This window comes from Sceloporus undulatus, chromosome 3, assembly GCF_019175285.1.
Source record: "Sceloporus undulatus isolate JIND9_A2432 ecotype Alabama chromosome 3, SceUnd_v1.1, whole genome shotgun sequence".
NCBI classification, from domain to species: Eukaryota; Metazoa; Chordata; class Lepidosauria; order Squamata; family Phrynosomatidae; genus Sceloporus; species Sceloporus undulatus.
The window spans coordinates 196,919,466-196,944,870 of NC_056524.1; the positions used below are offsets into that span (position 1 = coordinate 196,919,466).

Below are 25,405 nucleotides of genomic sequence, written 5' to 3' on the forward strand. Positions count from 1 at the left end.
AATAAATTCCAGAGGCCATAGTTAGCCAGCAGGTTAGAGATTCCCCATTCCTTTTTTAAACCCTTGTGAATGGTGGGGCGAGGGAGTTCAAATAAAGCAGTAGCTCATTGAAAGAATGCTATCCTGAAAAGAAGGGGAAATGTCAGTCTGCTTGGTAGAAACCATACAGTCTGGTTGCCAGCAGGTGATTATTACATTCCACGAGCAGCTGGAAGAATGGCTATTTACAAACCAGAGCTTTAGCATTTTACTTTCCTAGGTATTTCTTTACACATAAATAGTCTCTTGCAATAATTATTGAGAGTACAGTACATGCTAATCACAATGTCTTTTTCAGAATTTCTTGAGGTTGGGAAGAAGCAACCTGCTCTTGATGTACTCTATGATGTTATGAAAAGTAAAAAACACCGAACATGGCAAAAGATCCACGAACCAATTATGCTAAAATATTTGGAACTCTGTGTGGACCTCCGCAAGAGTCACCTGGCAAAGGAAGGATTATATCAGTACAAAAATATCTGCCAACAGGTAAAAGATTTGAGCATTATGATTGCATTAATCATATATATTTATTTTATATCCCACCTTTCTCCCAGTGTAGAACCCAAGGCTCTTAAACATGAACTAAAAATACAGCTAAAAGCCAATAATTAGTTCTTATTAAATTTTTTGGTTTTTTAATTTTCTGTCGGTATATGTTTGGAAACAACATATTCATTGCTTACTTACACTAGTATCATATGTCTTTATAAAACAACTTGGATTTGGCTAGACATAGTAACTGATTCTTAATATCAATGTGTTCTGGAGTTTACCTAGCATACTTTGATTTTAAAATTCATTATCGCATTGCTATATTTTGCTCTTATATTTTGAGTTTTGTATAAAATTTTCTAATGTCTAAGAAAAGCTACTTATCTGCTCTACTTTTGATACAGGTGAACATCAAGTCTTTGGAGGATGTAGTTCGGGCCTATTTAAAATTAGCAGAAGAAAAAACAGAAGCTGCTAAAGAAGAGTCTCAGCAGATGGTATTAGACATAGAAGACCTGGATAATATTCAGACTCCAGAAAGGTAGGATATGCTAAGATGTTTTGGTATGTGATTAAATTTTGTCTATATTAGGTGTACACTTTGAAGATAATTGACCCAACTAATTTGCAATCCTAAGATCCACCACATGAAAACATTTATGAAGTGGAGTCTTTTCTTGGCTTATGAATATCTCAGAAACATCATCTTTCAAGGTGGACAGATGTGGTAGTTCCATAGTAGTCTGAAAACAAAACAACAAAAATAATTCCTAAATGCTGCTTTCATATTGTCCTTTAGTCCTGTTGTTAGCAGTTGGCTCTGTGAATCTTGGCAAGTAAAACAAAAATGTAGAATACTGTAGAGTCTATACAATAAAATATTTATTTTTGTTCTTAGTGTTCTCCTAAGTGCTGTTAGTGGAGAAGATACTCAGGATCGTACTGATCGGTTACTTTTGACTCCCTGGGTGAAGTTTCTTTGGGAATCATATAGGCAGTGTTTGGACCTTCTCAGAAACAATTCAAGAGTGGAGCGGCTATACCATGATATTGCACAGCAAGGTAAAATTGTAATTACTATGATAACTTTTGTAGCCTCTCAAAAAGGAGGTTTGAAGGTAGATACCTTATTGGTTGATGTTATTGGTTGCCTACCACTGAGAAGGAGTTGCACAAATATTTTTTTTTACTTTAAAAATATTTTAAAGGAACAATTCAGACAATACTGGCTTCTTAGGAAGGAGCTGAGGTGGGAATATTAACTCTTTCACAAGAACAAGATTTGGTTGGATGTGTGCGTGTGTTTGTGTATCTAAACTTTCTTTTCAACTATTAAAACATGTGGAATAAAAATTTTGCAGCTTTCAAGTTTTGTTTGCAATATACCCGCAAGGCTGAGTTTCGCAAACTCTGTGACAACTTGAGAATGCATTTGGGTCAGATCCAGCGTCATCACAATCAAAGCACAGCCATCAATCTTAACAATCCAGAGAGTCAGTCAATGCACTTGGAGACGAGGCTTGTACAACTGGACAGTGCTATCAGCATGGAACTGTGGCAGGTATATGCTTGCAATAGTGAGGCACCATCATGCATTTCTTACAGTCTTCATTCTCTACATTCCAAGCATTAAATTTGGTTTCATGTTTTAAGGGATCTAGTAACTTAGAGCGGCACAGAAGTATAGTAAACTTTGCAGAACAGTAATGTATCCAATTTATTAAATATATTTAGTTTTACGTCAGTATGGTTTTAAATATGCTTTGGCTTACAAATTGATATAATGAGCATATCCTTCTGTTTATCAGTAAATCTGAACAGCATTGAACAGTGTTTCTTCTATTTTGTGCTATTACCATGCAGTTATTTTCTTTCAGGAAGCTTTCAAAGCTGTGGAGGATATACATGGCTTATTCTCATTATCCAAAAAACCACCAAAACCTCAGCTAATGGCAAACTATTATCATAAAGTTTCTACTGTATTCTGGAAATCAGGAAATGCATTGTTTCATGCATCCACACTTCATCGTCTGTATCATCTTTCACGGGAAATGCGGAAGAACCTCACACAGGAAGAGATGCAGAGGTGGGGAAAAATTGTTTTTGTGTTTGATTTTGTGTTTGCAATAATCAGGGATATAGCTGATTTTCCAGTAGTGTTAGTGTCCAGTAGTTTGGACGTTAACCTTTAAAAAAGAAATTTTCTAAGATTTAATGCATTCAATAAATAGTAAGGTCATTAAACTGTTTAAAACTGTAAAAGAATAATCTGAGTTAATTCTTCTGATTTTTGTTGGTAGGATGTCAACAAGAGTCCTTTTGGCTACGCTTTCAATTCCAATAACTCCTGAACGAACAGACATTGCTCGGCTTCTGGACATGGATGGTATAATTGTAGAAAAACAGCGGCGATTGGCAACACTGTTGGGCCTTCAAGCCCCACCTACACGGATTACTCTTATAAATGATATGGTGGGTAGAATTTGGTTAACAATTTGTATGATTGGCACCTTGTTCTATTATCCAGATGTTATAACCATTCAAACTTTTCAAGATAAGATGACAGTCATGATTGAAAGACACTTTAGTAAAACTCAGAGAAGATGATTATAATGATTTGATGAATACATACTATTAATGAAAGCTAAATATTTCATACGTTATTTCATAAATACTTCATTCCTGTGATATATGTGTGACTGTGGGCTGCTGCAGCAGTTAAAAATACTTAAGTGTTATATATCTACAGTGGGTTGGGTAACTGCAAATCTAGGGGGCCCCATTAGCTCTCTTAAGAGACCTTGGAGGGCCGCACCTCCCTACCTCACCTGCTCCCCCCAAAATAAAAATAAAATATGATGCTCCCACATGTCCTCTAGGGAATATGGGAGCATTTTCATCATGTTTGGGGACCTTGGCCATTTTAGGTTTAGGAGAGACCTTTTTAACAGCAGTAAGTCAGCAGCAGTCATATCCTGTTCACTCCCTGTTTTTAATAAAGGACCTTTCCTGGGCGTAAATAGACCCAGAGAGGCTGCAAACATGGTGGAATTGTGCCCCTAGTGGACATCTGGGGGCATTTTGGAACAAAATATTTTTTGGGAAAATTTTGCAATAACTATTTTTGACCCCTTGTACCTGGGGTAGTGGTGGTAGATGCCAAACATTGTAGAAATTACCTCAATACCTTCAAGAGTACATTTGGAGGCATTCTGGAGGGAAAAAACAATTTGTTTTTGAATGCTGGGGCTAACAAAGGCCCCGGAGAAGCTCTGTGAGCTCCATTGGTTACACTTTGCCCATCCCTGATCTACAAGGAATGTAATTTGTGTCTTTATGATTGCCTTCCCTTTTTATGAACATTACTTTTAAATAAAAAAAAACCCTATATTTCCTTCATATATTTGCATTATAATTTTGTCTGTTTTAAATTATGAATATTCTTTGTGTTTACACCAACTTGTTAGGATGCTTGTTAGTCAAAAAATTCATGATTTCTCATAGGTGAGATTCAATGTAGTACAGCATGTTGTCCCAGAGGTAAAGGAGCTTTATAACTGGCTTGAAGTAGATTTTCATCCATTGAAGCTATGTGGCCGTGTGTGTAAGGTAAGTGCTGAAATTTTATTCAAAAATACAGAATTTATGTGCAAGTGCCAGTTAACACAGATTTTGGGCTGTAATAAATGTGTGTTGGTTTCTTTTTAAAAATGGTAGGCTATATTAGATTCTCGGAGGTTTTCTCAGTGTTTCCTGTTTGTTTGGTACAGTCACCTTACTCCTGCCCTGCTACATTTCAATTTTTGTGAGAATTATTTGAAATCTTTTGCTACAAAAACTGATGTTGAAATTCTAACATCTTTCTTTGAATATGTAATTTTATAAATGGTGCTCCAGTCTGTTTCTAGTATTTTTTGTTTGGATGAATAGTTAAGAAAAATGGAGGGTTTTATAAAATACAGTATCCTTTTATTTTAATGAACAAACCACCAAACTATTCTTTAGCTCAATCACTAATACATTTTTCCATTTTCTATAATGTGCAAGCCAAGTTAAAATTTGTTTGAAGGTAGTGACAACATGACTATGGTGGTTAAAAAACACACAAAGGAAACATAGGCGGGGTACAGACCGCCGCTTTGCGGCGGTCTGCCGCCGCCGCCAGTAGGTCCGTGGGGGAGCCGGAGCCTTCAGACGGCCCGACTCCCGCGCGGACCGAAAAAAGAAGCTCCAAAATGGAGCTTCTTTTACCGTCGCGTTTGCGACGTAGCGAGGCGCCAGGGGCGCGCTCGCTACGTCACAAGCGGCGCGACACGTCTGGACGCTGTGCGTCCAGTACGTAAAGATGGCGGCGCCCGTATGAACAGGGCGCCGCCATCTTGTACGTATTCAATACGTACTAGGGTTAGGGGGGTGCGGAAGCACCGCCCCTTCCTAACCCTAGTACGTATTGTATACGTACTATTTGGCGGTCTGTAAACCGCCTATGTTTGTTACCCTGCCAACCTACCTTCAAAGTTTTATCTAGCTCATCAAAAACTTTGATACAATATGCTGAGGAAAATGTGTTGTTTTGAAATAGGTATTTTAATCTCTTTGAATTAATTCTGTACAGGTTTTAAACTGGGTAAGAGAGCAATCTGAGAAGGAACCAGAACTGCAACTGTATATTCCTCATCTGCAGAACAACACCATCCTCAGACTGCTTCAGCAGGTATTGTTAGAAAATATTGGTATACTGTATAATACAGTGTTGAAGTAAATCTTTCATGAGTGAAATCAGTCAAAGATTGAAGTACTTTGTTTTGTTTGTTTGTTTTGTTCCTTACCACAGATCTTTGAAAAACCCATTAGCAAAAGATCCAGGGACATTTTAACTGTATGGGATATGCAAAAGATTCTAGATTTGTCTTTCTGGAGTAATTTAATAAATCTCCTGGGTTGACTCCTGGATTTGTCTGTTGTGTGGAATGTCTAGTAGCTGCTTTTGATCGAGTTCATATAAGCAGCATGATTTTCCCAGACTGCATCTGGTAATACTTTCAGATCCCACTCATATGATCAAAATAGATCATGTAATGCAGGGAGCCCCATGTTGCCTTTGACTTCTCTCTCTGGAGGCTTCCAGCTTCACCTTCATGCTGCCACTGGAGAAAAAGAAGAGACAACAGGTACCCCTATGGCAACTAGCAGAGTATCCTGGTAGTTTCCATCGGAATTCCTGTTGACATTGTTCATAATTTATGTATGCTTTATGTACTATGACTGAAGAAAAACAAGAGCTATTAGGCAGGCAGATCCATACTTCTGTTGTCATTCCCAGTCTTTAGCAAGTCTTTGGCTCTATGTGTAGGATTTCTGGGGGTTGAGATTTGAATGTTTGGGGTTAAGGATGGACAATTGATTAAGGTGTGTGTGAACGTATGTGAATGGATAGATAGTAGAGAGTGTGTGGTTGTTCTACCCACCAGTGTGATGAAATTTCCAAACACTCTTCCACAGAGAATGTAGATTAGCCTATGTTATATAATACTATGACCCACTATGCTGGCATTTCTTGTCTCATTAGGGAAATCTCATAGAGATCTTCCCTGTAATTAATAGATGTTACTGTTACTGAAGTCAAAAGAGTGCTGTGGGAGCAGCCCTGATCAGACAGCAGCCATGCCATATAATGTAGCAAAGGAGAGCAATTTTGGCAAAGATTCCCCCCCCCCCCCTTTTTACAGGGCAAATTTAATTTGGGTGTGTTTGTTTTTTTTTATAAATAACCCCCCCCCCCCCAATTTTAGATGTGTTCACTGTACAGTATAGTCTATACAGTTCCTACGTAATGCACAGAGTAGGTTGATAGGCTCTCTAGGTATGATTGCCAGGAATAGTGGTGAATCAAGGTTCCCAGCGCATGTACAATTAGTATGCATGCCTAGGAAATATATAGATAGCTTGTGACTATGCAAATGTTAGGGAGGGGCTGTTATGCATATTTAGTAACATACATTGCTGCAACAATTCCACTTTTCTTTCCTTGTGTGTGATGCTTAAGTGAGTAGTGGTACTAATAACTGACATAAAACAATTAAATCCCATTAATACAGTAAGGAGTTCTGTTGGGTTTAAGATGATTAATTGAATCGTGCATTTTTTATTCTCGTCATATTTAAGAGATGTTCAATTACTTTCCAAATGCACATGACATTGACCTGCTTCCTTTGTATTGGTAAGCAGTGTTATTTCTGATGTGCTAAAGTAATGGCTGAAGGCTAATTAGCAGCTTCACTTCTTTTAGTGATCCTGCCAGTCTCCTTCATACAAAAGTTCAGGAGAGAGAGTGGTTCCTTCAGTAAATGCTGATAACACATATTATGTTCTTCAAATGTGAGTAATTATTATTGACATTTAAGCTGTTGATTAATTTGGTTTAACTCTGATAAAAGCCAGAATAAATGCTTTGCATATCATTATAATGATTTATTGAATATAGTTGACTATTAATGTGTTATACAGGTGGCCCAAATTTATCAAAGCATTGAATTTTCTCGCCTGACAACTCTAGTTCCTTTTGTTGATGCTTTCCAACTGGAACGGGCAATAGTAGATGCAGCTAGACATTGTGATTTACAAGTAAGTACCATAAAAAGTATAAAACAATATGTGTTCATATCTTCAAGAAAACCTGAGTTTTCAACTAAAACCCAATAAATCAAAACTTGATAGCTGTAATTTCTTTTCCAGGGTAGCTTCTGTTTTTTTGCAAAACAGATTCTTATTCAGAAGCTTTCCGGCAATATAGCTGGAAAGTGGGGATGCTGACTTTTTAGTTAATGGTATTTAGGTGGTAGATATTTAAAGCATTATTTTTAATGCAAGTATATTTTAAAATCATAGAAGTTCTGTCCTAAAAATACTTCCTCTGTGTGAGAAAAGGAGAATCCTTTTAAAATGTTGGTTAAAATGAAGTATTTATTTTTTCTTTTAGAATTACTTTTTTTAGTTTACATTTAGGCATGTTTATTTGGTCCATGAGCAAAAACCTGAGATGATTTGACTAAGTTTCTCCACTACAGACAGCTATAGTAGAACTAAAATCTTTAGCATGTAATTTAAATTAAGATAATCTATCTTCCCCTTATTTCATTTGAGAACTATTCCGACATTTGTTATATACTATACTGTGTTCCATGTTTAATAGTAGTGATATAAAAAAGTAAGGGTTGGTGAATAGAAATATGAAGCACATGCATACATTCATTACTCTAATGTAAATTTTAAATTTTTCTCTGTTTTCCATTTTAAAAGGTTCGCATTGATCATACTACTCGAACATTGAGTTTTGGGTCAGATTTGAACTATTGCACTCGGGAAGATGCTCCTCTTGGACCTCAGTTGCAGAGCATGCCTTCTGAACAGATTAGGAATCAGCTGACAGCTATGTCTTCAGCCCTTGCAAAGGCTCTTGAAGTGATTAAACCACCTCACCTATTGGTATGTCATAGGTTGGGGTTTGTTTGTTTGTTTGTTTGGTTTTTTTGGACATGTTTTCTTTCTGGTTTTCAGTGTGCCTTTGGTACAATTTTGGGATAATAGAATATCAATACTTCCTGGAAATCCTAGGCAATCTCAGTCAAGATTGAGGTTGGGATAGGCAAATGTGGAGAAACTGTACAACACATATGTGCTCCACCTAGACTTTTGATAAAGTTAGAAGTGATGTGGAGGTTATTTCTGGGTTTCCAGAGCTGTAGTCTTTGAACAGAAACCTTGCAAAAAGTCTTGGCAACAATTCCTACCTTTGGTGTAAATATCTCCCCTCCAGTAAAGGTAGTATTATGTCTTCTGTGTTCCATTTTTCACAGTGTCTCTCCTGTCAAATGAATCTTCCCTTTTGTCCTCACATCCTTTCTATCTTCTTTGTTTTTAAATGTGTTGATGTTTGCATAATTTCTTCATTGATGATAAATACCAAGTGTTTAGTGCTGAGATTTCTATTCCACTATGTTGAAATCTACTTGCTTTATATAATTTATACAAAAATGGAGATAATATTTTGTAAATAATAGTACCTTCTTTAGAAATCATTTACAGAGCATATGCTGGAATTTCCTTTTCAACCATGCCCAGTCATTTCTACTTGTACTTATCTTGTGGTGGGGCATCTGTCACCTGCAAAAGAGAAGATAAGAGAAGGGGAGAAAAGAGCAAGGAAATCTAGCAAGATCTGTAGTTCATATCACATCATGGCAGCACTGCTTTTCAGCTGTTGCCTCTCTTGTCCTTCAAGCTGCTTAAACTGAATGTTAGAAGAAACGAAGAAGAAAAAAGAAACAGTAAAAATATGAACCTTAACAAGATACTGTCCTGTATACAATTTTAGGAATATCTTTAATCTTAAATAAGATAAAAGCAACTCAGCTATGATAATCTTACTTGAATTTGAATCCAGATTCTCTTCAAAGCTTGTTGTAATCTCAGTGTTGTTCCTCATTAAATTGCTAGTACAAATGAAAAGGCATTTTGTCCTGTTTATCATTCCTGGTATTTGTATTTTATTAATGGGTGTTCTTTTCTGTCTTTAATTTTATACAGCTAGAGAAAGAAGAGCAACATCAACAGGCTGTTACAGCTTACTTGAAAAACTCAAGGAAAGAACATCAACGAATTCTTGCTCGCCGTCAGACAATCGAGGAAAGAAAGGAACGTCTTGAAAGTCTTAACATTCAACGTGAGAAAGAAGAGTTAGAACAACGTGAAGCTGAGCTCCAAAAGGTTCGCAAAGCTGAAGAAGAGAGATTGCGTCAGGAAGCAAAAGAGCGGGAAAAGGAGCGCATTCTTCAGGAACATGAACAAATCAAAAAGAAAACAGTTCGTGAACGTTTGGAGCAGATCAAGAAAACTGAGCTTGGAGCCAAGGCATTCAAAGATATTGATATTGAAGTAAGAACCATGCAGTTTCCCCCCAATGATTTGTTTATTCCTCTTGTGGAGATTCTGTTGCCTACTTTTAGCCAGACTTCCAGGAGTCCCATCCAAGAGCTCACTCAGCTCCCAGGAATGCTAAGAGTACACCACCTCTCCCCATCCATTTTACTAACACAAGGAAGGAAGAGGGAAGCAATCTGGGGCCTTTCAGCTGGTGTTTATAGGGATGCCTAAGAAATTTCTTTGAGAATGAATCTGATGACAGTTTGTTTTTGAGCATACCCTTGATGTCATTCTGCCCCTGGAAACCCTGAATGGAAAATTCCGTGTCTATAGCAAAGGAGCTGTCCATTGATAGATTAACTCATTGCTGCCCTTGTGAGGCAGGGGATTATGCAATCAGTTCTTAACTGTCAAATGTAGATCTTTAGCTCTTCTTGTGAATTTTTATCCATACCTTAACCTAGAACAGGTCATATTTCTCACTTCCTGATACTGGCCTTTTAGATTTATTAAATTCTTTTATCTCTTTATCTTTAATTTCTCATCAGTTTAGTATCTTTACAATTATGTCCCACTCTTGGCTTCATACCTTTATAGTTTATTCCCTCTGAGTTCACCTTTACAATTTTAAAAGTCTCTTTGTTAGTCTCTCCCTCTTCTGTGTGCATTATATTGCTGATCCTGCTTTTCTCTTTTCAGCTTGTGTTATGGTTCCAGTGGGGAAAGCAGTGAAATCAAGGAAGGATTTTTTGGACTGGGCACATAAATTGGCTTTAAAACACATTTATGCTTTTAATACATTTGTGCTTAAAGATTTTTGCCTCTACTTGGACCTTGATAGAGCTATGCTGTTCCATATCCTTCCTATCTCTGTTCCAGCTGCCACTTTGCTTTGCTTGCAGTAAGATTGGCTGTAGTGTCCGTATTCCTAGCAATTGCTTCCTTGTTTGAAAAAGTTGGGTTCCAGTCCCTAGCTGAGGCTTTCATTGTAGAAACTCCCAAGCAAGATATCAGTAAAGACAGACATTTGGAAGGCTGGGATCAGAGGGTCCTTAAGATTGGGGCTGCAAATCTTTCCATCCTAAATTTCTATCCTAGAGTTGGCATAGGGGTGAAACAGACAGTCCCTTTGTGCCTCTGTCCAAGGGGCTTCAGAGTGCGACATTTTGACACAGCACACTCTGAAGCTGCCCAGCTGCCCACATGTAGGCTGGCTGCTGGATGTCATGGGGACATGGCGGTTACACACTGCAAGCTCCCAACACGCCGGGAAGCTGCTGCAGAGCTGCAGAAGAGCTGCTAAAGGCAGCTTTTCCATAGCCAAAAAAGGAACAGTTGACAACTGGGCCCAATCCATCTTCAGGTGGGGCAGCCCAGGTGGGTCTGTCTATTTTGACCCATAGTAAGTTTTGTTATATCTTCAGTAGTACAATTGCCCCTCCATTTTCGCAGCACTGAAGTATGTGTCCCTCGCAAATGGAGGTGGACAAAATGGGGGCTGCACTGCCATTCAAGCCAATGGGGCTTGAATATAAGCATTTTCGGGGGAAGGTCCGGAATGGATCTCCCCCGAAAATGGAGGGGCGACTGTAGTTAGAAATGGTGTCAAAATTAATCTCTCAAGAAAGTATAGTGGTGTTTCTGCCTTTTGCAGGGTGAATACGTTTAGCAGTATCGAACTGTGGGCAGCCATTTTGAATTTGCTAACATTACGGTACCACTCTATAATATGTAGTTCACAGTAGGTCAGTACCCTCTTACTGCTCATAGAGTGTCATCACATATGCTTGTGCCCTTGCTTAATGAAGACTCTTCACTAATTCACACACCTCTTGAGATTGCAGGGCATCTGTCTGTTCTAATCCCTCTGTTCGCCAGATGTTATGAACTGGATAATTTTGACAGCACTAGTTGTGTTTGACAGAAGGATGTTCTAGCAGGTGGTTTCAATTTAATTGATCGTGTCACTCTTCTCCTTTTCTCTATGTTTAATAAATGCTGTACCTAAATGGCTCCTTCACCTCAGACAAAGAATAGTACTGTATATACTCATCTATAAGTCTACAAATTTTAGTCAAAAAATTGATCCCAAAAATCTGAGTTGACTTATCCATGGGTCAGTGTAAGTGCTGTACTTTAACTCTTATTAAAAAAGGAACCATGCCCTGGTGAAAAGCAAAAACCTGTATTGGAAGCACTGACACCCCCCTCCTCTATTCTTTCATTCAGCTATCCTTTAGGATGAGTACAAACAGTTGTGCCTGCTAGAATTTTGTACGTTGTTTGGCATTGTTTTCCTTGCTTCAGCCTTTAGATTCTTTGTCACATGCCCCTGAGTTTTACCCTCAACTTATACATGGGTCATATCAAAATTCATAATTTTGGCCCTAAAACATATGACTTATACATGACTTGACTTATATATATACCCTTGACTTATACATGAAGCTGACTTATAGTTGGGTAGATATTGTATGTTGGGACGTCTTGGAAAGTCCATTCTTATCTGCAGAGAAAGGCCTGTTACAGACAGGCCAAAGAAACTCACTCCAGCAGTGACAGCTTACTTAGGTATCTTTAAATCTGTGCCTTCCTTACCTCAGTTTTCTTGTGTTTTCATGCTGGGGGTAGAAATGGAAAGAAAATACTTGGAAAATGGCTGAAAAACATGTTTTTCAAATGTTGAGAAACTGTGATGAGAAAAAATTTGAATTGACAAGGATCTTCAGTGTGGGATTCATAGATGGATGTTTTGTGCAGAAAAGATTGCTTTATGTATGGGAAATAATATTTTAATTCAGAAATCTTAATTCCTGTGAAGAAATCCTGTTCTCTTCCCAGAAAAAGCTGTAATTGGGGGTATGTTCTATGTAAAATTAGCACATGGTTGATTTTCTGCACTGTAACTTTCTGTTTCAAAATACTATTTTCCATGAAAAAAATGCTTTGTTTTTTTTTTGTTTGTTTGTTTGATTGTTTTTTGCACAAAACAGCTATGTGTGAATTTTGTGCAGAATTAAGTACCAAATTGTGAATAGTTTTTGAAAACTGGTTTTTGAAGACTTTCTTGCACTGGCAAGAAAATTGCTGAAATTACTTCTCAATACCTTTGAGAAGAAACTTAATGAAAAATTACATGCCTATCTGGGAGTCTTCAATGGTTTAGGGAAAAGAACTGTAAACAGAATCTAGAAATCTAGACTTTAGAGTTAAATATTAGTTACATGATACTTTGCTTCATGTGGGTGGCAATGAAGACTTTGTTAAAATCAGATCTTCATTACACCAGCAGACACCCTGACAGCATGGCAAAACATATTCAGAGGCAATCAGGTATACAGCACATTATAGTAACAACCTGATGATGAAAGGTTATCAAAACATGGAGGGGAAAGTGTAAGAGAGTATAATTAGTTAAATCATCCACCAACGGTACCTTTTCTTTGAATTAAGTTTCTGAACATTAATGATGTCCCTCTGAATCTAAGTTTAAAATTAATTAATTCATTTCAGAATATTAAAGTACAGTGGTACCCCGGGATACGAAAGCACCGCGTTACGAAATTTCCGGGATACGAAAAAATTCTATAGGAAAAAACTGTTCCGGGTTACGTTTTTTTTTTCGGCTTATGAAAAAATTTTTTGGTGCTTTTCGGCGCTTTTTCGCACCAAATCGCGGCTTCCAGCGCTAGCGCCTATGGCTTTTTCGGCTTGCGAAAGATTTCGGGTTACGAAGGGCGCCGCGGAACGGATTATTTTCGTAACCCGGGGTACCACTGTATATGTTTAAATGCACTAAAGATCAACTAATAGTGTATCCAGTGGAAAGCTGTAAAATACTTAAAAATCATAATGATTTATTTGTATGTGTCAGGATAAGTGTGACTGCATAACATCTTTCCTTTGATTGTAGGATCTTGAAGAATTGGACCCTGACTTCATTATGGCAAAACAGGTTGAACAGCTAGAAAAAGAAAAGAAAGAACTGCAAGAACGTTTGAAGAATCAGGAGAAAAAGGTATCAGAAAAATTATGGCATACTTAGCTGCTGTGAACTAGGTTGAGAGAACAGTGACTCTTGAAATATTTTTTTTACATCAAACTTCAACAGTCAACATTTCTTCTTTTATTCAGATTGACTATTTTGAAAGAGCGAAACGCTTAGAAGAAATTCCATTGATTAAGAGTGCATATGAAGAGCAAAGAATCAGAGATATGGATCTTTGGGAGCAGCAAGAAGAAGAACGGGTAAGGTTTTTGAGCAAACCTATGTGAGGTGGAAGTAGTTGCGTTAAACATTTCCCCCTCTTTTGGTTAATAGAATGTGATCATCAGTTTATAACAATTTATCTTTGCCCAGTGAGGCAGCATTATTACCTGGCAAAATTTAATTGTGTTTAGATATGTTGAAATGAAAGAATCACAATTTCTGCGTATTTTGTGTAATAAATAATAGGATCATTAATGGGTTGATTTACTAAATATAAGATCATAAGGGACATGTGACTGGGTCTGGGCAAGTTTCTTTAAGAGATTGATGGATTTCCACCCTATTTGGCTAAATTTGGTGCTTTCCATTGTGGTAGAAATCAAAGATATAGCCAAGCTAGTATGTGGAATCAGTAAATAGAGAGATCTTGTAGTACTTTTGAGACTAACTGAAATAAAGAAGTTCAAAGCATGAACTCAGATGCATTTGAGGAAGTAGACTGAGGTCTACGTAAGCTTATGCTGCCAACTTCTTTATTTCAGTTAGTTTCAAAGATGCTACAAGGTCTCTCTACCTACTGATTCTTCAGACTAACATGGCTATAGCTTTGAATTCTAGGGATGTCTGAGTAAGGTAACAAAGAGGCCTGGGGGACTACATAAGCAAGACATTTGGAACAAGTTGTACATATCAGTCTAATATTAATTTGATTTTGCATATATTACAGATCACAACCATGCAACTAGAACGTGAGAAGGCCCTTGAGCATAAGAACAGGCTGTCGAGGTTGTTAGAAGACAGTGATTTATTTATAACCAGGCTCAAAGCAGCAAGAAGATCAGTTTATGAGGTAAATAAGGTTTTGTGTTCTCTACATTTTCACACATGGGATTGGTCCTTTCTTGAAAACATGAATGAGGTGTGATAGAGACACAAGGCTACCATAATCACAATGCTGTCTGTAGAGATTTGCTGTTTCTGAGAAAACAATCTGATATAAAATTCTTTTAAATTATTATTATTATTATTATTATTAACCTTTATTTATGAAGCGCTGTAAATTTACACAGCGCTGTACATGCAATCTTTTTAGTTAGACGGTTCCCTGCCCTCAGGCTTACAATCTAAAAAGACATGACACAGAAGGAGAAGGGAGTGGTGGAGGGAAAGGGTAAGAGGTCCAGCAGTTCCTCTCAACCTCCGAGGTCTGGACCAAGGCAGATGGACTGGAGGGAGGGCAAGGCTTCATAATGGATGGTTAATCATTATCCAGAGAAAATACATAATCACAAGTAGGATAATACATATACAGTACATAGGAATACAGGAAATGGATCGATAAACAGCCAACAGCAGAACATCAGATAGTAAGCGACAATTATGCGATGCCTGGGAAAGCTTCTCTGAATAGGATGGTTTTATTCCTTTCATCTATTTGTATTTCATTCCTCCTCTATAAGCATTAGGTGGCATTTGCAGGTTAACCTGTTTTATAAATAATTCCAAACTTAACACAGTTTTGTAGTGGACTGAATTTATGTTTGAAGTAATCACTGAAACTGATTTTAATTTGGATGCATACATTATGTGGCATGTAGCCCATGCTAAGCCCTAGGGTACTTTAGGGTATGGAACTAAAGGAGAAGAACAAGCTGAAATGTAATTAAATCAATAGCAAGTATATTTCTGTACTGCTTGCCGATGTACTAAACGGTACAAAGTGTAAGCTAATTGCCCCCAACAAGCTGGGTACTCATTTTAGTGACCTCCAGAAGGATTCGAACCTGAGACGATCTGAAGCGCTTGGCTGGTATTGAACTCACAACCTTGTGGCTTGTGAGTGAGTGGCTGCAGTTCAGGCATTTTACCATTGTACCACCTGGGCTCCCTTGGTATTGTTTGTTAATGTATGAAATACATATAATATCAAAATATGTTATATAATACACATTTTACATTGTCCTAAATTCAGTTCCACGTAGGAGTTTCCTGCCTTTACAGTTTCCTCCATTAAAAGAAATGTATCTAAATCTAGACTAGAATTTGGGCAGGGACACTATCCACATTCTGCACATTCAAGACGGTATGGTTTACGCGTTCCAGTTCATTTTTTTTTAATGATGTCTCACAGCAGTTTGAGGCATGCTGTAAAATTTAGGGGGAAAGTGTTTCATTTTCATCTGAGTTCATCTCTCTTGAATTCCACCTTTGAGGAAAACATGTCATATAAATAACCTCATTGATTGAGTGTACTCAGCCAACCATGTCAGCATTGAGCATTTGGCTACATGTGTCTTGTCCATTGGTGACAGTCTTCATCAGGATGACCCAATGGGTTGTTTCTTTCATCAGTCCAGTCTGACCCCAAATGCTCTTGTAATAGTTTATGAGGGGTTAAGCCCTGGAACATCAGACCTCAGAAAGGTGTTGTCCCTGAGCTTATATATAACTTGATTGATTCTGACCTTTCAGGTAGCCTTGGCTCCATCTTCCTTATTGTTGCTCAAACCTCAGTGATGGCTTATGAAGCATCGAGTTGGATTGTTAGTTGTAGCTCCAGCTTGATACCATCCAGCTATAAAAATCTAGTTGTCAGGTTTCTGAAATGATCTGGGTTTTTTTTTATTGATTTTGACTGAGATGGACAGAGCTGAATATGAAACTCTTCAAAGATATATGGCATGCCTTTTTATTTTATTTATTTATTTAGGTATCTATATCCCACCCTTCAGCCCTAATGGCTCTCAGGGCGGTTTACAATATTATTTTTAATCAGACAGTTCTCTGCCCTCAGGCTTACAATCTAAAAGACACGAAACAAAAGGAGAAGGGAATGATGGAGGGAAAGGGGATGAGGTCCAGTGGTTCTTCTCTCCCTCTAAGGCCTGGACCAAGGCAGATGGATTGGAGGGAGGGCTCTTCCTTCTTCCAGGCTAGTCCTGATGGAGCTGGACCTGCCTGGTGAACTCCCTCTCAGGCCAGCGGATGGCACTTATGGAGGGCGGAGTCTCCTTCCTTCAGACTTAGTCCTTATGGAACTGGACTTGCCTGGCGAACTCCCTCTCAGGCTGGCAGATGACAGTTTTTGACACGCACAGCTTTGGTATTAAGCTACGGCCTCAGTTCCTGGAACATCTCTAGATGAAATGAGTGTAGCATTCCAGGCTCTCCATTCTCAGATCATAGGATTCACCACACAGTTTGGATACCAAACTCCAGCTGAAGTGCCTAGAGGGACTTGGAGTGGAGAACAAAACTGGTGAAATTGCTGGAGAGCAGGTCCTTTTCCAGTTAAAAACATTTATCAAGAAACGATATGTAGAATGTTTTATGGGTTTATTGCACATCCAGAAATATACCCAGCATGAGCTGCTTCTTGATAAGGACTTGTTGACTGAATCAGGGCAGGGTTTTGAACTGTTATAGCCTAGGGAATTATGATCTGGGTTATTTAGAATAAGCGGGCCTTACAGTGGGCTTGCCTGTTCTCCTAAAATGTCCATCCAGGTATCTTAATATCAGTAGAAGATGGAAGAGGAAGAGCACTGGTGGTTCATACTGTTGTAATGGTACTAGATTTTCTTTGTTGTTGTTTTCCTTTGAAAATGGACTTAGGTATAACTATTGTCTCAGTCACAGTGTATTAACTGCAGTTTTTGCCAACTATGTTGAATAATAGTGTTTTCCCCTCCTCCCGAAAGCATTGGTCTCCTTTTCTTTTTGGATGCGTTTTTTTTTGTTAGAGTATTGTTCTGTTAGCGTTTCTTGCCAGTTCATCTGTATTATTAGAGTAGTATCTTCATGCTGTGGACATGTTTCTTGCTATGAATAAGAGTAATTTGCCCCTTATTGAGATACATTTCAGACAACCTAAAAGCTTTCCCTTTGGCGTGAGAGGGAAACCCAGTATATCTCCTACTGTGTTACCAGTGGTAAGATCCCAGCTCTGGATTCAGCCAGAGCTCATATCTTCATGGAGATAATTGCATTGCTTGGTTCTCTGCAAAAGTAGTACAGGGGTACCCCGGGTTACGAATTTAATTCGTTCCGCCGCCGCTTTCGTAACCCGAAAGGCTTTCGCAAGCCGAAAACCCATAGGCGCTAATGGGGAAAAGCCGCGATTTGGTGCAAAAAAGCGCCGAAAAGCACCAAAATTTCTTTCGTAACCCGAAATAACCTTCGTAACCCGGAACAGTTTTTTTCAATTGATTTTTTTCGTAACCCGGAAATTTCGTAAGGCGGCGCATTCGTATCCCGGGGTACCACTGTAGACTTAAGTTGAGCTGTTCCCCCCCCCCCCCCCGGTCCTCATCTGTCTTGATTTTGGGCCTGGTTTGGAAGGGCAGTGCCCTGGGCATTTATCACTTGTCTAATCTCCAGGGCACAAGCTTGCTACATGTGTGACTGCACAGAGGCCATGAAAAAGAAAGACAAGTTGCTTATTTGTAGCTGTTATTCTTCAGGTGGTCATTTATTCAGTCATACAATTCACCTTCATACCCAGGTATAGGTACTCTTGTACTTTCTTTCCTTGCTGTTTTCTTCCTTATAGATTGTTGTGGTAGCAGGAAGGAGAGTGGAGAAGGGGGTTGGGCTTTTGTTAAAACTTTAACTCAGCTTTAGAAGTTTTCCAGAACAGATAAGACATGATTTACATATCATCTGGCAAAGAACTACAGTTAGTGGCAAATAGCATTTTTCTTTACATCTCTGCTCTTTAAGTGCAGAAATTCTATGAGATCATTGCTATTTCTAGGATTTACATATTTTGCCTGCATTTGTAATGCATTCAGAACCTGAAAAATAAGTATCTTGTGACCTATGTGTGCTTATGTGGGGATTTAGAACAATGTACAATGTGTATTATATAACATATTTTGATATTATATGTATTTCATACATTAACAAACAATACCAAGGGAGCCCAGGTGGTGCAGTGGTAAAATGCCTGAACTGCAGCCACTCACTCACAAGCCACAAGATTGTGAGTTCAATACCAGCCAAGTGCTTCAGATCATCTCAGGTTCACATCCTTCTGGAGGTCACTAAAATGAGTACCCAGCTTGTTGGGGGCAATTAGCTTACACTTTGTACCGTTTAGTACATCGGCAAGTGGTATAGAAATATACCTGCTATTGATTTAATTACATTTCAGCTTGTTGTTATTTACTTCCATACCCTAAAGTACCCTAGGGCTTAGCATGGGCTCCATGCCACATAATGAATGCATCCAAATTAAAATCAGTTTCAGTGATTACTTCAAACATAAATTCAGTCAACTCTGCCACTAAAGGCCTGTTCAATAAGAGCTATTCTTGCTGCCATTAGTGTGTGGAATATTTTGGAAAAGAACTTCATTTCCTATCACTCTTTGTATATAATACTGTTCTGTAATGAAAATGCATGTGCACATAATGTTAGAAGATAAAATCAGTAAAAAGCACCCCCCTTTAAGGGTAGGGACTGTTTCATCCATTAAATCTTCCAGCTAAGTAGTGAGCAGAAACCATGCTAGTTATAATTCCAGGCATTAACAATAGGAAGTACCTTAATAATGACATGAGCAATGAAATAATTTGTTTTTTAAATCACTGAAAAGGCTGCTCTTGGCATGAAAACTAGAAGATAAATACCATCACACAAGGTTTAAAATCCAGCACATGTTTGTTCTGTTTGGAGAAACAGCTTCCTGTCACATTTTGCAATGCTTTGCCTTATGTCTGCTATTCTGTGTGTATTTGTTAGTCTGTGTGGTGAACCACTGTAATGATTAGCTGTTTTTGTAGGTAGAGGTCCCTATTTACTGAGTGATAAACTGCTTCCTAACGACAAATAGTCCTTTATGCTCTAACCTTTAATCTCAGGCTGCATTTGCACTGCAGAAATAATACAATTTAATGCCGCTTTAACTGCCATGGCTCAGTGCTATGGAATCCTGGGACTTGTAGTTTATTTTGGCACCAGAGATTTCTGACAGCAAAAGCTACATATCTCAGAAAACTACAAATCCCAGGATTCCATAGTATTGAGCCTTGGCAGTTAAAGTGGTGTCAGACTGCATTATTTCTGCAGTGTAGATGCTGCCATAGTTTGTCCATTGGTTTGTAGGTTATTCACACTATTTCTGGTATTCAGAATTAAATATTGCTATTCATATACATATTTCAGGAAAAACTTAAACAGTTTCAAGAAAGACTGGCTGAGGAAAAGCGTAACCGCTTAGAAGAACGCAAGAGACAGCGCAAAGAGGAAAGACGCATTACTTATTACCAGCAGAAGGAGGAGGAAGAGCAACGCTTGCGAGAAGAGAAGATGCTCAAAGGTAAATGCTGAAAGTCTTTTGCTGAAAGAACACTCACTTGCTCATATAAGTTGAGTGTCCCTTACATGAAATTCCAAAATCCAAAGTACTCCAAAATTCAAAACTGTATGAGCTACAAGTCATGTATCACATACCTGTACCATATTTGCAAGGGTGGAGAGAGATACAAGGATCTGTGAAATGGTGGGAATCCACACCTCCTGCCATTTCACAGATCCTTGTGTCTCTTTCCAGTCTCATTATATATATGTATGCAAATACAGATATTTCAAAATCTAAAATATGGAACACTTGTGGTCTCAAGTATTTTGGATGAGGGATAATCAGCCTGTATACCCTTATGTTTCCTAACAGTAGTAGTTTCGCTCCTCTGGATAGAGGTGAGCCGTAGCTGTGTTAAAATATATTACAGTTTGCTTGCATGAGATGGTTTGTGTCCAGAATTAGTAGATGTGGTAGGCAAGATGGCATTGCCCTTTATTTATCTGAATCAATTCTTTGGGCAGAACAAGAAGAAAAGGAACGTGCTGAACGTGAAAAACGTGAACAAGAAATGCGGGAATATCAGGAGCGTGTTAAAAAGCTAGAAGAGGTAGAAAGAAAAAAACGCCAAAGAGAGATGGAGATTGAAGAGAGAGAGCGTCGCCGAGAAGAAGAGAGGAGAAATCTTGAAGATCCACTTTCAAGGAAGGTAAATATTGTTGCCAGTATACTAGGGAAGAAAACCCCGAGCTGTACACTTTTCTTTTTGGAAAACAAGATTTTTAAGTCAGTGAGTGTCAGATAGGTGGGGATGTGCTAGTGCTATTTAAAAGGTGTATGTGATGGCGAGCCACAAAAACATCTGGGAGAGTTGCATGCAGCCTCAGGGCCTCACCTCAATCACTCTTGAGGTAAAAGAACATGGTAAATTGGATGCAAGACAAAGGAAAACGATATTCATAAAGAAATATGGGAATAATTTGGAGTAAGAAAAGTTCTTAAGATAAGAATATTGAGGAAATTGCTTTAAAATGATGATGAGGTGATTTGTAACTGCTGTAACAATTAGCAAAAATTATTAAGAGTTATTATTCCCTATGTTTGAATGGTCTAATAGTTTGTTTGATATTGATGTCCTATAATGGATAGATTCAATTAGGGAAAAAGGTTAAATGATAACAATCATAATTTAAAACTTCTGTTGCACAATAAGACTAGAGGCATTACTTTCACTCATATTAGTGTATAAAAGACTTTATATACTAGGACTGTAATCAATCATTTTGCTGAATGAAAGTATCTGCAGCATTTGTGAATGCAAAATACTGGAAATTGTCTGATATTCCAGATTTAAAAGTATGGTTACCGGTGCTATAGGGTTGGGGAGCAGTGGCAAAATTCATTCTATATAAAGGTAAATAGGAGCTAAACAAAATTTTATATTTATCTGTGCACTGTTCTTTGAGGGGTTTTTTAAAAAAATCAATGTAATAATTCCTTAATTCTGTCTTTAAATATGATTTAATTGCATGGACTGTTATATCTTTTATTCTTAAACATATTTGTTGATGAGCGTTAGGTGTTATGTTTTTGCTATTGTATTGAAATTAAAACATGAGTATGGGTTATAAAGGCTGTTAAACTTAATTTTTAAATGTAGGAATCTCGTTGGGGTGATAGAGATGGTGAAAGTACCTGGAGAAGAAGCGCAGAGCCAGAATCAGAATGGAGACGTCCACCAGCAGAAAGGTAGTACAGTGGTACCCCGGGATACGAATTGATCGCGTTACGAAATTTCCGGGATATGAAAAAGTTAGATTGGAAAAAACTGTTCCGGGATACGAAGGTTTTTTCGGGTTACGAAATTTTTTTCGGCGCGAAATTCAAACGCGCGGCTTTCCAGCGCTAACGGAAAGCCTTTTCGGGTTGCGAAATGCATCGGGTTACGAACGGGGCGGCGGAACGAATTAATTTCGTAACCCGAGGTAGCACTGTAGTTGGAATAATACTTAAATTTTAGAACACTTTTACATGCAGAAGAAATTATTTATGTGGCCATTAGTGCTGTATGCTGTAATTGTTTGTGGAGGTTTGCTTCACTTTATTTCATTTGATCATGTAAATAATGTGCAGATTTAATTGTCCATATATTCAAACAGTGTATTAAAGCAAAGATGTATGTGGCTCCTACCCACCCAACCCCATCTTAGGTGGAAGACTCATGTTTGTGGAATGGCTGTCACTTTTGTCTACTGTCCTCAAGAATCTGTTTTGTCTTCTGTATTTTAACATGCTTATTGTTCCCGAGACCCCAAGAAATCAGTTGTTTATATCCTTGATATGTTACAGATCTCTGTGGCCTAATTAAACAATCACCTTTTTTAACATTTGAGAGAAAGAGGCAGTAGGATAAAAAGAAAATACTGCTAAGGATTAAGTTTAAAGAAACACAAACATGCTGAATAGTATCAAATTCCCTCTGTATAGCAGAGAAGGGCAAAAAGTAGGTGGAATGGAATCTCTTCATAGGCACTTGGAACTTCTGTATATGTACATATTTGTTCCATGTATGCCCTGGGGTCCATCTCAGGCAGCTTATATTCCTGCCCAGGTTATTATGTAACTAAAACTTGCTCTGGAAACTAGAAGACTTGTTCATAGAAGCCTATTCCTGAAGCTGAAGAACTTGCAATAAATGGGAAAAGCTGGAAAAGTTTTGATATATGTGCAGTCAGACCATGATGGCTGTTGATACATATCTGTGTTTGCCACATTCCAAGAAAAGACAGACCAGAATGTCACCTCTGATGATTGCATGTATACATGATCTGGAAAATTGCTGTTTATTTCATCTTCCCAGCACCAAATCCTGTCTAATCTTGTAAGCTAAGCAGGATCGGACTTAGTGCTTGCATAGAGGATCACCAAGGAAAACCAGGTGCTATAGGCTATATTTCAGAGGAAAGCAGTGGCAAGCCACCTCTGAGTAATTCTTGCCTAAGAAACACACACACACACACACACACACACACACACACACAAACATATACAAACTTTATACGTATGTTTGTGTATATGTATAAGTATAGGTGTAGGTATGTAGGGGACGTCTTAACAAAACTCTGGAAGATATTTATTTATTTAGGTATTTATATCCCGCCCTTCAGCCCTAAGGGCTCTCAGGGCGGCTTACATTTATTATTATTTTTTAACCAGACAGTTCCCTGCCCACAGGCTTACGATCTAAAAGACACGACACAAAAAGAGAAGGGAATGGTGAGGGGGGGGAGGGGATCAGGTCATATGTCATCCAGCTTGCCCTCATGCATTGATACATTTGACAGGAGTCTTAAGACTATTGAAAAGAGTGGTGAATGTATAGCAACTGGAGGCTATCCCTATCTGAATTAACAGCTGGGGGAAAAAAGCTCATTTCTGGAAGGTCTAAGTCTCTGAAGATGTAGTGCTCATTAGTGGTATCTTCCCAAAGCTCCTTCAAAAACTGGACCTAAGGCCAGTTACAGACAGCCAAAATAAAGCTGCTTCGAGTCACAGTGGAAGTATGGTGATTCAATGATGCATGCGTCCTAAGAGTCCAGAAGCCACACCAAAGCCACGCTCCAGTCCTTAGGGCTAGAGCTTGACTGTAGTGCGACTTCTGGACTCTCAGGACACATGCATCTTTGAAACACCATACCTCCACTGTGACTCGAAGCAGCTTTATTTTGGCTGTCTGTAACAGGCCAAAGAGACACAAGAAAGTCTTATTTTGGTCCCTGAGCTAACTTTCTTAACCCTTCAAGTCTTGGGAGTTCTTTTTACTGAGAGTAATATTAGCATCTTGTAATAAACAAAGTAATATGATCTACCTTGGGTTGAGCAAGTTTTGGTTTGGGAATGCTAGATTGTAAAACCAAACTGCTCCTCTTAGGGGAGACTAGACATCTGTGCACTTCCATAAATTAAACAAGAGGCCTAAATACCCCATACATCAAATTTGAGTTGTTGAGAAACCAGAATAGCACAGTGCACAATGTGCCAGTATAATGTGGAAATGGGAAACTATTGTATTGAATAACATCCAGCAGAAGTTGAATATGGAGTCATGCTGGAGGATCTAGAGATTCTTAGAGGGAACACCTCTCTAGGCATTTCTAGGTCATCCATCATGACTCCATGCTCAACTTCCGCCGGAAGAATACCACAGAATCACTGGAAGATCTAGAAAATGCCTGGGGAACATACTCTTTTCATATGTGGATAAGTGAAACCTGTACAATGGAGATGGGGTTGTACTATAAATACAAAATAGGAAGGCACAAATTAGACAAAGAGTAGCTTAAGCTTGCAGCTTCCTTTTAAACATAATAAACAAACAGCTTCATTTGTATACCGCTTCATACTGAACTAACAGTGTCTAAGCAGTTTATAACTGTAAGCTAATTGCCCCCAACAATCTGGGTACTCATTTTAGCGACCTTGCAAGGATGCAAGCCTGAGTCTTAATGCCATATATGCTTAGTAAATGAGCTTAGTTTAAGCACTTCTAGGATATTCAGTAAATAGGATACTCAACAAGGTAGAATAGGAAGAAGAAATGAAGGTAGGTAATGGAAAAGGTAATCTCAGGCACCAGCATTTAATGAATTGCAATGGCCAACTTGAATGGAAACAGTTCAGGGAAGAGAGAAATCTGATGGCACTGATGTCTCAGCAAAGAGAATGGAGTGGCTTTCTTTCTCATCTGTCTCTGAAGCACCTGGTGGAATACATATGGCAGTGAATCTGCAGTTAGCTATGGCTCCTTGATATGTGGATGATAGAGTTAGTGATAAAATAGGTGAGAATTGCACATGAAACTCAAAAAGATTGTACACTGATTCTAAGAAGGAACAGTTTTTAATGTGGGAAATAATTATTAGTGTTACATATTGTTATTGTATAGGAATAATAGCTGGTTCTTAAACACTTAAACCTTTTCTATGTTAAAGATTTTAATTGCATTAAATATGAACATTTTCTGTGTTAAAAATTAACTGGTTTTGTGCTTGAATAGAGAATGGCGTCGTGGAGAAGCACGTGATGATGAAAAACCTGCACGAAAAGATGATTTGACTCCTCGTGCCACTTCAGAAGACAGAGCACAGTCCCCTCATGAAGAAGCAGATGACAAAGTGTTGAAGCCTGATCTTGAAGATGAAAAAGGTCCTAGGAAAATGCTGGATGATGACAAACCAAGTTGGCGTTCAACAGATGATAAGGCCCCCCGGCGTGGCTTGGATGATGACAGGGGGCCTAGGCGTGGCTTGGACGACGACAAGGGGCCCAGGCGTGGCTTGGACGACGATAGGGGGCCCAAGCGCAGCTTGGATGAGGACAGGGCCCCCAAGCGCGGCTTGGATGAGGACAGGGGCCCCAAGCGCGGCTTGGACGAG

At 38.6% G+C, this 25,405-nt stretch overlaps 1 protein-coding gene and 1 non-coding gene across 2 annotated transcripts in view; both read left to right on the top strand.

Moving 5' to 3' along the window:
• Positions 1-25,405, top strand: part of EIF3A (eukaryotic translation initiation factor 3 subunit A) — a 32,831-nt gene that overhangs the window by 3,993 nt on the left and 3,433 nt on the right. The window contains 18 exon segments of the mRNA XM_042458689.1: positions 338-528; positions 939-1,075; positions 1,433-1,596; positions 1,896-2,095; positions 2,412-2,620; positions 2,835-3,006; positions 4,039-4,143; positions 5,150-5,248; positions 7,042-7,158; positions 7,834-8,019; positions 9,121-9,468; positions 13,370-13,474; positions 13,591-13,704; positions 14,394-14,516; positions 19,835-19,988; positions 20,495-20,679; positions 21,631-21,719; positions 25,027-25,405. Coding sequence (XP_042314623.1) covers positions 338-528; positions 939-1,075; positions 1,433-1,596; positions 1,896-2,095; positions 2,412-2,620; positions 2,835-3,006; positions 4,039-4,143; positions 5,150-5,248; positions 7,042-7,158; positions 7,834-8,019; positions 9,121-9,468; positions 13,370-13,474; positions 13,591-13,704; positions 14,394-14,516; positions 19,835-19,988; positions 20,495-20,679; positions 21,631-21,719; positions 25,027-25,405 — 3,077 coding nt within the window.
• Positions 6,721-6,851, top strand: LOC121927463. Its single transcript, XR_006103229.1, has one exon. It is a non-coding gene; the product is annotated as a small nucleolar RNA SNORA19 (small nucleolar RNA).